At 33.6% G+C, this 12,735-nt stretch overlaps 1 protein-coding gene across 2 annotated transcripts in view; it reads right to left on the bottom strand.

Annotated features, from left to right (window-relative positions):
- LOC133520576 (aldehyde dehydrogenase 1A1-like) overlaps positions 1-11,833 on the bottom strand; it is a 39,360-nt gene extending 27,527 nt beyond the window's left edge. The window contains exons 1-2 of one of the 2 annotated variants that reach the window (XM_061855082.1): positions 11,603-11,833; positions 1,577-1,681 (exon numbers count right to left, since the gene is read on the bottom strand). In XM_061855082.1, coding sequence (XP_061711066.1) covers positions 1,577-1,681; positions 11,603-11,629 — 132 coding nt within the window. In that variant the 5' untranslated portion in view covers positions 11,630-11,833. Of the gene's footprint in view, positions 1-1,461; positions 1,682-11,602 lie in introns of both variants that reach the window. The other variant, XM_061855081.1, reaches the window with a different exon arrangement.
- Positions 11,834-12,735: the final 902 nt, after the last annotated feature.

The following is a 12,735-nucleotide window of genomic DNA, read 5'->3' as shown; positions in this document are numbered from 1 at the left end:
ATTATTACAAGCTTTTATTTAATTTTCAATGTATGTAAGTATGTACCTATGTTTATACGGGTCAAATCTTGCAAGTTAAATTTGAGCCACTTCCCGGTTTCCAATGAAGCTGAAAATTTGCATAATGTAAGTTGGGTGACAATGCAATATTAAGGTACTATCGAGCTGATCTGATGATGGAGGCAGGAGTTGGCCATTGGAACTGTGATAAAACTACGCAACCCAATTGTGTTTGGGTATTAGTTGTCTGTGGAAAGAAAATTACAGTTAGCGATAAAAGCTTGTATCAAAAAGCGGCCAAGTGCGAGTCGGACTCGCGCATTAAGGGTTCCGTACCATTTATGACGAATTAAAAAAAAATACTTACTAGATCTTGTTCAACATTTTACCACTTTGGACACACATTTTACCACTTTGGAAGTGTCTCTCGCGCAAACTATTCATTTTAGAAAAAAATGATATTAGAAACCTCAATATCATTTTTGAAGACCTATTCGTAGATACCCCACACGTATGGGTTTGATGAAAAAAGATTTTTTGAGTTTCAGTTCTAAGTATGGGGAACCCCCAAAATTTATTGTTTTTTTTTTCTATTTTTGTGTGAACATCTTAATGCGGTTCATAGAATACATCCACTTACTAAGTTTGAACAGTATAGCTCTTATAGTTTCGGAAAAAAGTGGCTGTGACATAATCGGACAGACAGACGGACATGACATGACGAATCTATAAGGGTTCCGTTTTTTGCCATTTGGCTACGGAACCCTAAAAATGGTTATAACAGGTTTTCACTTGATTTTTCTATTTTCGCGAGTTCGCTGTCAACCGAGTCATCATTGTCACAGTTGCTAGTATCATACCAATATCTGACGGCGGCTAGTAATTCCAGCAAACCAAACACAAGCTAATATAATAGGCTTATAGTATTATAAAAGGTCTATATTATCATTACTTATACTTCTTTGGCGTTATTTATAGCTACAAATTATTCAGAAAGTTCCTAGATGGATTTCCATTTAAATCTTTGTATCTAATAACGAAAGTCTTTTCAGGCACCAGGGCACGACAAAATCTTCAGAATATTGAAAGTAAAATATTGTCCATACCCGGGTACCCGCTACCTTTAGGTAATTACCTTATTATTCGTTATTTCTGGATCAATTTACTAGCCTGTTTTAGATTACAATTAGAATAATGAATTAGGTACTGGTACCAAGAAATTTTTATGAAATATTAGGGGAGTTTCTCAAATAAGCTTATAAATATAATTCTTTTTCTGAGTCCCTAAATCCTTATCTAAATTACAACGAAAGACGGTGCTTGTTATTAACTACTGTTTACTTTCAATTACCAAGCTAAGTTTTTAATTAAGTCGGAACAGTAATTTTCCGCCTCCGTTTGCTATGCATATTGCCGGATGCTTGGTTCCCGAGATTTTAAGTAAATAAAGTACTTACTTACCTTGTAAGAGTGGCTGAGAGCCAGCGGATGCTTGCTACGCCGGACCGAACTTTGTGGCGATCGATGGGTCATTCCTATATTCAGCAGTGGAAAAGTGGAGCTAATAGATAAACACCTTGTCACCCTCAGCCACATTCGCGATGACGGAGCCATCGTGAGGATTGAACGTATCAAACGTCTTGCCGCTTTGAGAGTTGACCCACTCGTTGTTGATAAATAACTGGAAGAAAATATTAAGACCTTTATTGTTAACGGTAAACTGTTTGGACCGAGCGCTTTGCTCTTGTCGAGAACTCTTCAATATTTAATTCACCAAAACTTGTTTGGTGTGTGCCTTTATATTCTTTGAGCTTTGATAAAAAATGCAAAGTATAACAATATACATACTTTGTACACACACACAGACACAGTTACTCGGATTATATTATGTGAATTCTATTTATACAAAAATTTATAACACCTACATACTTATATATATTTATGTATATATTTTTTTGTATATAGTAATAAATGTAGTCTATCTTAACTTTATATGTGTAGTATATGTATTATATTGTATTTTTACTACTTTTTTCTTTATTTTTATTTTTTTTGCACCACCCGTTAACTTCCCTTCGTTCGTCATATCACTATCTGAAGGTTGTCTGGAAGAGATCGCTGTTTAGCGATAAGTCCGCCTGTTGTTACCTACCAATGTGTATATTTTATCAATTTCTGTATCTGTTTTTTATGTAGTGTGCAATAAAGAATTTTAAATTTAATTACAAATACATGCAAGAAATATCAAACATATTAAATGATAAAAAATACGCAATAGGTATTCTTCTCGATATGTCCAAAGCCTACGATAGGGTACAACACCACATACTTTTAGACAAATTATATGGAATAGGTGTCAGAGGCGATGCACATAAATGGTTCACATCATATCTGCAAAACCGCGAACAATACGTGGAAATACAGCATATTGACAAAAGATCCGGAAATATTTATAAAATTAATTCCAATTCACTGCCAATATTAAGCTCAATACCACAAGGTGGCGCCCTCTCGTGCCTATTATTTCTTATATAAATTAATGACTTACCCAAGATCCTAAATGAAACTTGCGTAATGTTTGCAGATGACATCTCTATTATAACTTCTTGTAATGACAATGAAAACCTATGCGATGACCTAAATAACATATTCACAAAACTCACACAGTGGCTAAAAGAGCACAACCTAGAGATAAATTTCACAAAAACCAAGATAATGCAATTTAGGCCCCGACAAAAAGTTCCCTTACAAATAGAATATACATTTACAGGAACTAAAATCGAGTGTGTCGATACTTTCACGCTCCTCGGACTAGACATCGACACGCACCTGAATTGGAAGGCACATGTAACAAAAATTAAAAACAAACTGTCAAAATTCATATACGACTTAGGAGAATTAAAAAAATGCACCGACCTAAGAACAGCTCTAAATGCCTATTACGCATATGCCTACTCGTGGTTAAAATACGTTGTTATACATTGGGGTAATGCTACAGACATTGAAGATTTATTTATCCTTCAAAAAAAAAATGCATTCGTATTCTTGCCAACATAAAAATTCCAGAGAGTTGTAAGCCGCTCTTTGTAAAACACGACCTACTGACCTTGACATCGATTTACATACTCGAAATATGCAAAAGTAGATGAACAACCACGACGATATGCTGCGAGGTACAAAAATAATCTGGCAATCACAACAAATACCAATTTAAAACTGTACCAAGCAAGCCCAAACATGATGGCTGTTAAGATATACAATAAGCTCTCAGATAAATTAAAGAACGAAACATCAGAAAACAAATTTATACATGAACTTAAACAATTTCTTGTAAATAAGAGCTACTATAGCCTTCAAGAATTTATTGACGATACCGAAGAAATATAACATATATACTTACACAAATATCGTCGGTCTGCCTATATTCATGCACTGTAATGCCCCTCCGGCCCTACGCATACCTACTTATTATTATTAATCAATTAATCAAATCAATTCAATTAATCATTTATCAATATATTGTTGACATTGACGTTTTATGTTCTTAGATTTACTGATAAGATTTTCTGTCCTTTATTTTCGTTTTATTTAATTGTTATTAAGTAAAATGGTATTATTATGTTACCTAATACTCTAGAATAGAATATGTAGAATAATAATATTGTGTGCCCTTACAGGGTGTCATGATCTAACTTTATATAATGTAACACCTATTATGTACATGACAATACAGTATTGAATAAATTGAATTAAAAAAACAATCGTGTGTGTAGGCAGAATATGAGCGGTTGTTATAACAGTTTCGCCTCCGGATAGCTACGCTTATTCTTTAGCTCAGTGAGAGACGTCAAACGCCGAAAACGGCGGATAAAATTTGTCCTAGGTTAGCTCATCCTGTCCTGTTATATATATCAATGTTATGACTATGAGCCCATGGCATTTTAATATTTAGTGAAATTAGTGAAGTAGGCATTATGTAAATTAGGCGGAATAAGCCCTACTCATTATAACGGTTCGGTTGACTTTTTTTGGAAATTGCTGTGTTGTGTCAATCCATGCTGTTTTCAGTTAGAAGAAGATGTAAGTTGTAAGTTTGACGACCGGTCTGGCCTAGTGACCCTGCCTATGAAGCCGATGGTCCCGGGTTCAAATCCTGGTAACTAAATACTTAAATACATAGAAAACACCCATGACTCAGGAACAAATATCCATGCTCATCACACGAATAAATGGAGCATGGATATTTGTTCCTGAGTCATGGGTGTTTTCTATGTATTTAAGTATTTAGTAAATATTTATATATTATATATATCGTTGTCTAAGTACCCTCAACACAAGCCTTATTGAGCTTACTGTGGGACTTAGTCAATTTGTGTAATAATGTCCAATAATATTTATTTATTTATTATTTATATGGGAACGTCAAACTGATAGTGACCGCTGCCCACCGCCCGCGTGCCCGCTGCCCGCCTACCTGCCCGTACGCGTCCTTCCGTTCCTTCCGCGTGCTCGCACAGATCACATAGCTATACAAAATATATAGAGACCGGCAATGTTGTTCATACATAATGCGGGCTGCGTTCAATTTGACCTGACCGCAGCCCACAGAACGCATCCTGTGTGGCAAATCCTTTATTCTTTACCAAAACACATGACCCTCTACTTTACTACTAATTTAAAAATATGGCATGTACTTCGTTATTATTGCTATTGGTGTCAAATTGTGTGTTACCTTTTCTTTTTCTCTGTGTCTATTGTTATTGTTTGTGTCACAAAGCATATAAGTTGTGATTAACTAAGGATTTTTCACCACACCAACTGGTAAAGGCCCTCTCGATTATACAAAAACGAATGAGAAAGTAGCATTTTATCCACATGTGAGGCAAAGTATAGGTAATCAGATGCAAACTTTCAGTTGTTTCCATATGTTAGCTGGTAGAATTGACTTTTAAATGATGATTATGAATGATATATCTTTTATCACGTTCATTTAGATTTGATTAGGTTTGATTTTTTTGGTATTTCATAGTGATAGTAACGAGTATACTTACAGCTTTAATGTAAACTTTAGGTATTTATGTAACTTTCAGTAACACCTTTGAATTGAATTTATAAGTTCTCGGTAACAGTTTGGGAAAGTAAAGCTTTGCTAATGCTGAGTCGAAAACTAAACATGTTATGGTGTTATGTGATTTACTTACCTGTTACTAACATGGAAACGGTTAGATTTTAGTATTTGGATAACATAAGAAACTCACAACACATCTCAAAACCCCTGGGTGAACACAATACGGTATTCCAAGCTGAATGTGTAGGAATAATTGAAGCTTGCAATGCGATAAAAAGACGACAAGTAAAACATGAAAATATACTTATACTGTCAGACAGTAAATCGGTACTACAAGCACTAGATAGCGACAATCTTACATCAGAACTCATACTGGAATGTCATCGAAGTCTCACTGAAGTGAGCAAAGATGGCAACAAAGTAACAATACAATGGATAAAGGGGCATAGCGGATCAAGACGAAATGATGCAGTGGATGAACTGGTCAGAAAAGGTTCAAAAACACCGGCACATGGACCCGAACCCATTATACCCCTACCAGTATCCTACATACAAAACCAGCTAGACCAACATCACAAACAACTGCACAATAAGTACTGGGGGAAATGGACATATGCAGGCAGACCAAAGATATTCTATCGGAACCAAACTACAAGCTCACCAAAACACTACTGAAAACACCCAGACACAAACTACGGAAAATAGTAGGATTAATTACAGGACATAACACACTAAACAAACACTTACACAATATGGGTAAAACGGACAGCCCCATGTGCAGAGCATGCATGGAAACAGAGGAAACAGCGAAACATATTCTCCTAGACTGTAAACAGGTAGAAGTATACAGGAACAAATACCTAGGGACTCCGTACACACTAAAGGAGGCAGTTAGCAACCTGAAGGCACTCCTAGGTTTCGTGGAAGAGCTGGGGTGGATAGAGAGTGCTACCTCGTTTTCACGCAAAATAGGCACAATGGTTGTCGATTTGCGGCAAATGCCCAGCATAACTAACTAACTAACATAAGAAACTCTAAGCGATGAGTTAGGTGGTTATCACATTGGCACCGCTTTCAGAAACTACTTCAATGTGACAACCGCCTAAGCAATCTATTTTAGCGTCGTCGCCTTATATTTGTAACAATATATTAGACAAGATGCCAATCGTTAACGCTCCGTAGCGAACGGAACGCAAATGTCACTGTCGCACCAATATGGAAGAGTGATAGAGAGAGATGACTACGCTACGCTACGGAGCGTTAACGATTAGCAACTTGTCTACGCACCCAGGAAGATGCTTGAATTTATACCCCTCAATATTGCTAATTAAACTTTCGGCAACCGTATTGTTATCTACAAAAGCGCTAAGCTTTTTCAAAGATTTTTCTGGTTGAACCTATTGCACCTTAATAATAAAAAAGTTTTTTTTTAGAAACATTAAGGTGCTTTAAAAGACCGATCAATTGAATGGTTTCCCACGACGTGATTATTACTGAAAAAAAAAACGTTTTTACTTTTAGTTAAATACAGTGCCCCCTTAAAAATATATATTTATAATTTAATTTTAAACTAAGTAAGCAGCTCACAAAATTATAGTTTTCTAATAATATGACTGTGACATACGGACAAACAGGCATTTCGTTTTCGCCATTTTGGCTACGGAACCCCGGTAAAAAAGAATTGGCATGAACATACCTATAGTTTGAGGACCAAACCTTTTATTAAAATTTTAATTTCTTAGCCCAGAGAGTACCCAGAGTCTACAGTCAATGATATTGTTAGAAATAATCATCTCAGATCATTTGAACCCCATTTAACCCATATTATATTTATGTTAATAATGAACACAAACATCTGTATAAAATGATGGTATCGTATAAGTAATACAATATGTATTCTGTTCAAATATTATTATGCGGTAAGGTGTCCTTTCCTACGGAAAAAAAAGCACATTGCGAAGAAATCGAAGCAATCCCAATAAGGACTAGTTTCCTCTCTAGGTTGGAAGGTCATGCTATAATGGCACCAAACATGAGATATTAAACAGGAATTTTTTGCGCGTTAAAAGTTGAATGTTTTATTAATCTTTTATGGATAGTGCTTTTGTAGTCATGGATGGCAATAGCTTTTGTAAAAACGAAGATTCAAACCATTAAAATTACTTGAGTAAGTATACGATCGAGAAAGATCGCTCAAAAAAAGAAAAAAGAAGAGAAGAAACGAGAAGAGAGATCACTCTTTAGCGATAAGACCGTCTGTTGTCTGTATTACTAATCAAGTGTTTTTCTTTAAGCTGTATCTTTTACTGATGTGTGCCAATAAAGAGTATTCTGTCTGTCTGTATACGCAATGATGAAAGGCTAAGGATATGCAGGAGACTGTATGTGCTCGTATCGTCTTCCTATCCAAAATTCTTAAGAATTCTGGCGTAGTTAAAGCAGAATAAACGACATAAACGTGTATTTGATCAAAGCTAAGACCAATTTCTCATTCCTTACCTTCGAGATGATTTTCCATCGTGAAATTGAAATCTAATCTTGGTATTAGCTGTGTTTTCTACGTTTTCTTGTTATAGCATGATTTATGATTTTGTAGTAATATTAGGTTCTCGTTATTCAAATGATATTGGATTATGCCACTTCGGAATATTATTGGACGCCAAATAAAAAAACTAATTATTATTATTTTTTATCTTCTATCTAATCTTATCGTTGTCATGTAATTATGTATATCTTTGTTATTATTAACATCATTATTTATTAATTAATAAAAACTATTTATAAAAACTGTTATAATTTAAAGCAACTTTTTGGAACCCTAAGAGTGTTTTTAAAAATGTTTAAGTCGGGTACCCTCTTCTTCGTATAAAATGGATTGTCATATTTTCACATAGCATAAGACGACTGTTATTATAATAATGCTTGAATTCGCCTAAAAAGCTGTCTTCCTAATATATTTTACGCAGTATATGCTTTGACCGTATACAAAAATGACTAATGTCTGCTTTTTATAACTTCAAACTTCATACTCGTAATATTCAATACGTCGAAAGCTTCTACTAACGTTGAAAATCCTAACATTGACATTACTATAACTAAAATTATAATTTATGTTTAATTTTAGGCGCTATAAAACACCGACAAAGACGAACTGTTGCCAGAAGCAAAGGTTAGACTAGGTTATAACTGCGACCCCCATAAAGACGAACTATTGGCCTATCAGTAGGAAGCAGGTTAAGTTAGAACTGCGATCCCCACAAAGACGAACTGTCAGAAAAGCAGATTAGGTTAGTTTAGGCATAATATCAATTATGCATTAAACTATTGTCAAGAAATTACTATTGGGAAAGTTACGCATTAGTAGTATACATTTTAAGACATTCCAATTTAGGCCATATATGGGTTATGCGTATAGAAGGATAAAACATAAGAATATTATGTTATTCAACCTAGGATGGAAATTTCTTAGACAAGACAAGTGTATGCGCATAAAATTTTAGGACATTAGAATTAAGGCTATACGGGTTATGCGTATAGAAGAATTCGTCATAAGTATCTTTTGAATTTTAACCTATAGGATGAAAATAAAAGACAAGTTTTGCGGTTAAAAATCAGGATAATCAATTTATTCAGATCAATAGTTTTGCTAAACGTTGTTATGCAAATAGTTGTTATGCGAAGTAAAAATACGCAAGAAAAATGTATGCGTTTTAATATAGACCCGTTTAAGTCTGATTATTAAAAGGCAATAAAAAGACAAAACGCTAGCCAAAAAGTTCCATCTACATACTAGCTTCGTTTTGACTATCAATATTAATCCCAAGAGATATTGGGAGATAAAGAGAAAATAATTAATACCTGTTTTTGGTAATTGTAGTTTTTATAGAGGCGGTTAATACTACCACAACATTTTAATTCATTATGATTCTCGTAACCACAGTTTGTTCTTTTAAAACCATTTTAATTAAGTTAAAGTAAATATGTACGTACAATTTTAATTAAGGTACCGTAAAATGGGGTGAGTAGGGATTACGAGGGCAGTTGGGTTATGAATGGGGTGAGGAAGGATGACAGAGAAGTGAGTTAGGTTTTACAGACTACTGCTACGTAAATTATATATTCTAATGACAAGGGACTCCCACTGGTCGCATAACAACTTTTGTCATATTTTTAATTGTCATAACACTTTATGCATAAAATTGTAAGTCATAAAAATCTTTAGTCAGAATTATTCCTGAGCATATAGGTTTTTGTTATAAAAAAGTTATTTCATAAGTTCTATAGTCATTACTATAATTCGCATAAAATTTTAAGTCATGCTTGATATCCATAAATGTTTTTTGTTCGAAGTATTGCAGTGTATAGTATTAATATTAACATAAAAAATTAAGTCTTATATTTAGTGGTCATAATATGTTTTTTTTTCATAAATATTACAAAGCATGAATAGTAAATATATTATATGTTTGTGAGCAACGTATGAAGCAAATATTACTTTAGTCATAATCATAACCACACAAAGACCGTATAAAAGAGGAGATCGAAGGAGAGGAGCCCCCTTCAGTAGAAAAAAAACGGTCTTATAAATGAAACTAATCATAGATATAGATTTATTCTATTACGAGTAGTAGGTATGTTAGGTCCGTTAGGTTTCTTTAGATGCCCGAAGGGCATACTACGAAAAATAGGACCCCGCGCGAGCGGGGCTCCGTCGAATTAAGTGTTTGGACGGAGATTAGGGAAAAGGTTTTTTTCGTTGAGTTGTTGAGAGGATAAAATTAGTTTCTTAAATTATTATGCTACTAAACTGTATACGTAAAAACTTTATAAGTATCAATAAATATGCTTTTAGCTGGTATGACATTTGATTCATAATAATTAAAACCTATATGCACATAAAGTATATGACAACTGCTGTATATGTCATCAAATATTGTGGCTAAAAATGTATGACACAATATAATATGACTTTTCATTTGTATGCGCAATGGTGATTATGACACAAGTTGTTATGCGTACCAAAATTATGACTTTAACTTGTATGCAACCCAATATGGACCCCTTATGACAAATCAAGCTACTCGTGTGTGTGTCGATCCAACAATTTTCAAAACTCACCTTAGTAGGAAATCCCTCCTCACCCCTACTACGGGGTGAGCTGGGATTTCGTACTATTTCGTATTTATCTTTAAAGTTATGAAATGGAACTACACAAAATCATTAAAAAAAAACTAAAATTCAAACGACCGGAACAATCATTATGTATAAAAATCAGTTTGCCATATGTAAAAATAAAGTTTCATCGAGGTTTGAATGTCAGTTTTGTCCATACTCACCCCATTTTACGGTAGGTACTTATAGTTTTTAGTGGTGAAAATCATACCGATTTTTGTATAAGATTTTTTTTATTAAAATCCATATTTCAGGATTCAAAACACGTTGATTCACATGATATACGCTATTTTTATAGCCTGCAATTTTTTTTATCAGAAATTAAGGTCACGTACTCCATAGTGTGTTCAAAGGACGAAGGTCCGATAGGACGTGCCGATAAAATGTACATATGTTTAAGGGATGGAATACCGACTCTATGTTTCTCTTTTATTACCTACAGGTACGTACAAATTTTGTCAGAAATATTGTGTAAAACAACTTTAATAGTACAGGTGTCCTATAGAAACAGCTGTTCAATTTTATCGGCCAGACGCTCATGGCTCTCCGGCTCTATAAATAGAGTATAGAATTTTTAATTAAACTTTAATGTGTTAAAACTGTAACTGTAAAAATAGATAGATATATAGATAGATAGAATACTCTTTATTGGCACACCTTAGTAAAGAGATACAAGAAAAATAAACAATTTATTAAATGTAGGGACAGACAACAGGCGGTCTGAAAAATTACAGAACTAACTTTGTATCACCTAGACAGACGACATCAATCATATTAATTTAAAAAAACTTTAAATTTTACATGTAGACTTAGGAATGTACCTAATTATAGTAGATATTTAATACATAGAGTAGGTTGTATTCAATATAAAGTCATCGTTTTCCTAAAAGTGATCATGTTGCTACATACCATATGTGTATGTATACGTTACTGTAAAACCCGCTTTAGTGAAAACGTGTTGTTCCTAGTCAAAACTAGTTTCAACTAAAATTAATATTGAATAATTATTCAAGACTAGTTTTTACCAAGAGACTATGCAAAAACTTGGTTTGACTGTAAAATCCCAGTTAAAACTAATTTTCACCGAAGCCTTACGGAAAACTAGTTTTTATTTTTACAGTACAATCTATTAGTATATCTTTAATACTGAATTCCTTGTGGACATATAAATAAAACGGAAAAATAATTTTAAAAGTTATTAAGCAGTGTTGCCTGATATAAATAAGTATAGATTCTCTGTGGTAACCACTATGTTTTAATTTGAAATATATATAAAAAAATAGATAAGTAGTTTTAATTTTAAGTTACCTATAATTAATATGTATTCGGCTTTAATAAATTACTTAAATAAAATGGGCTGACCTTAATATATTTAATTTCCGGTGCCATCTTCAAAACAAAAAAACACACGCGCACGCGCCGGTATCTTGACAGCAAATAGTTTACCGGCAGCACTCACGCGAAGCAAGGCCTAAGAATATCAGCGATAACTGCGGAGCAGTCATTCAAACGTAAGTAGTTTACTGGACATAAGATTGTCGTGATGGAGACGCTTAAACTATGCGGGCGATGCACAGTCGAACATTTCACAAGCTAGAATGGCAAAGTAAGCGTGGAGACTCAGCTTTTAAAAAAATATAAATTTACCGCAATGTAGGTCCCAAAGTTATGATTTTTTTTTCATAGGTTAACATAAAGTTACAGTTTGCTATAATATTATTTTTAAAGCAAAATATACGTAGAATTTGCAGAAAAAAAAATAACTCTGTTTTTGCCAAAAAAATGAAGAAAACTCGGAAGGTATTTTATCAATTTCTTCAAATGAATCTTTCATTGTTAATCATTCCAGCCCCTCCAAGATATGTTAAATCAAAATGTACCAAACGATTAGTTTACTGCTAAATTGAGAACCAAAACGCTACTTCTCACTGAAAAAATTGAAAAAGACTCCCAAGAAAACTCATTAAAAATGAGGTTTAAAAGAGAAAATGAAAATTTGAACTGTTCCAGCCCCTAGTTTAGGAAATGATTATTTAAGTACGTTACAATTTTTTTTAATAAATACTAATAGTTACGTCGTAATCTTGAATGAAATAATAAGGCCTCTTAACACTAGAACAGTCGCGCCCTAGTTTGAAACACATTTAGTCGCTTTGGGGTCCACTAGACCTAGTAATTTAAGTTACCATAAAACGAAAACTATTGAAAGACAATTGTCTTAGACATACACATTATATTCCGCAAATTTGATTATAAAGCATTCATGAAATAATAATCAACAGTTTTAATTAGCGAATATTCGCTAATTAAAACTTAATATTTTAGCGCTTTCAAATATATTGCAAATAACTTTCAGAGTTCTTTATTTCCGTTTTTACAAACAAATTTTTCTTAAACAACTAGAATTGTTACATCAAAAATGGCTAAAAACGATCTCAATGTATATTAAAACAAAATCCGTAACTGCACTCCGAATTTTCCTATTGGAGAATTCC

Source organism: Cydia pomonella, chromosome 8, assembly GCF_033807575.1.
Source record: "Cydia pomonella isolate Wapato2018A chromosome 8, ilCydPomo1, whole genome shotgun sequence".
Taxonomy (NCBI): Eukaryota; Metazoa; Arthropoda; class Insecta; order Lepidoptera; family Tortricidae; genus Cydia; species Cydia pomonella.
The sequence above is the reverse complement of the archived record's forward strand: the minus strand, read 5'-3'. Positions and strand labels throughout refer to the sequence as shown.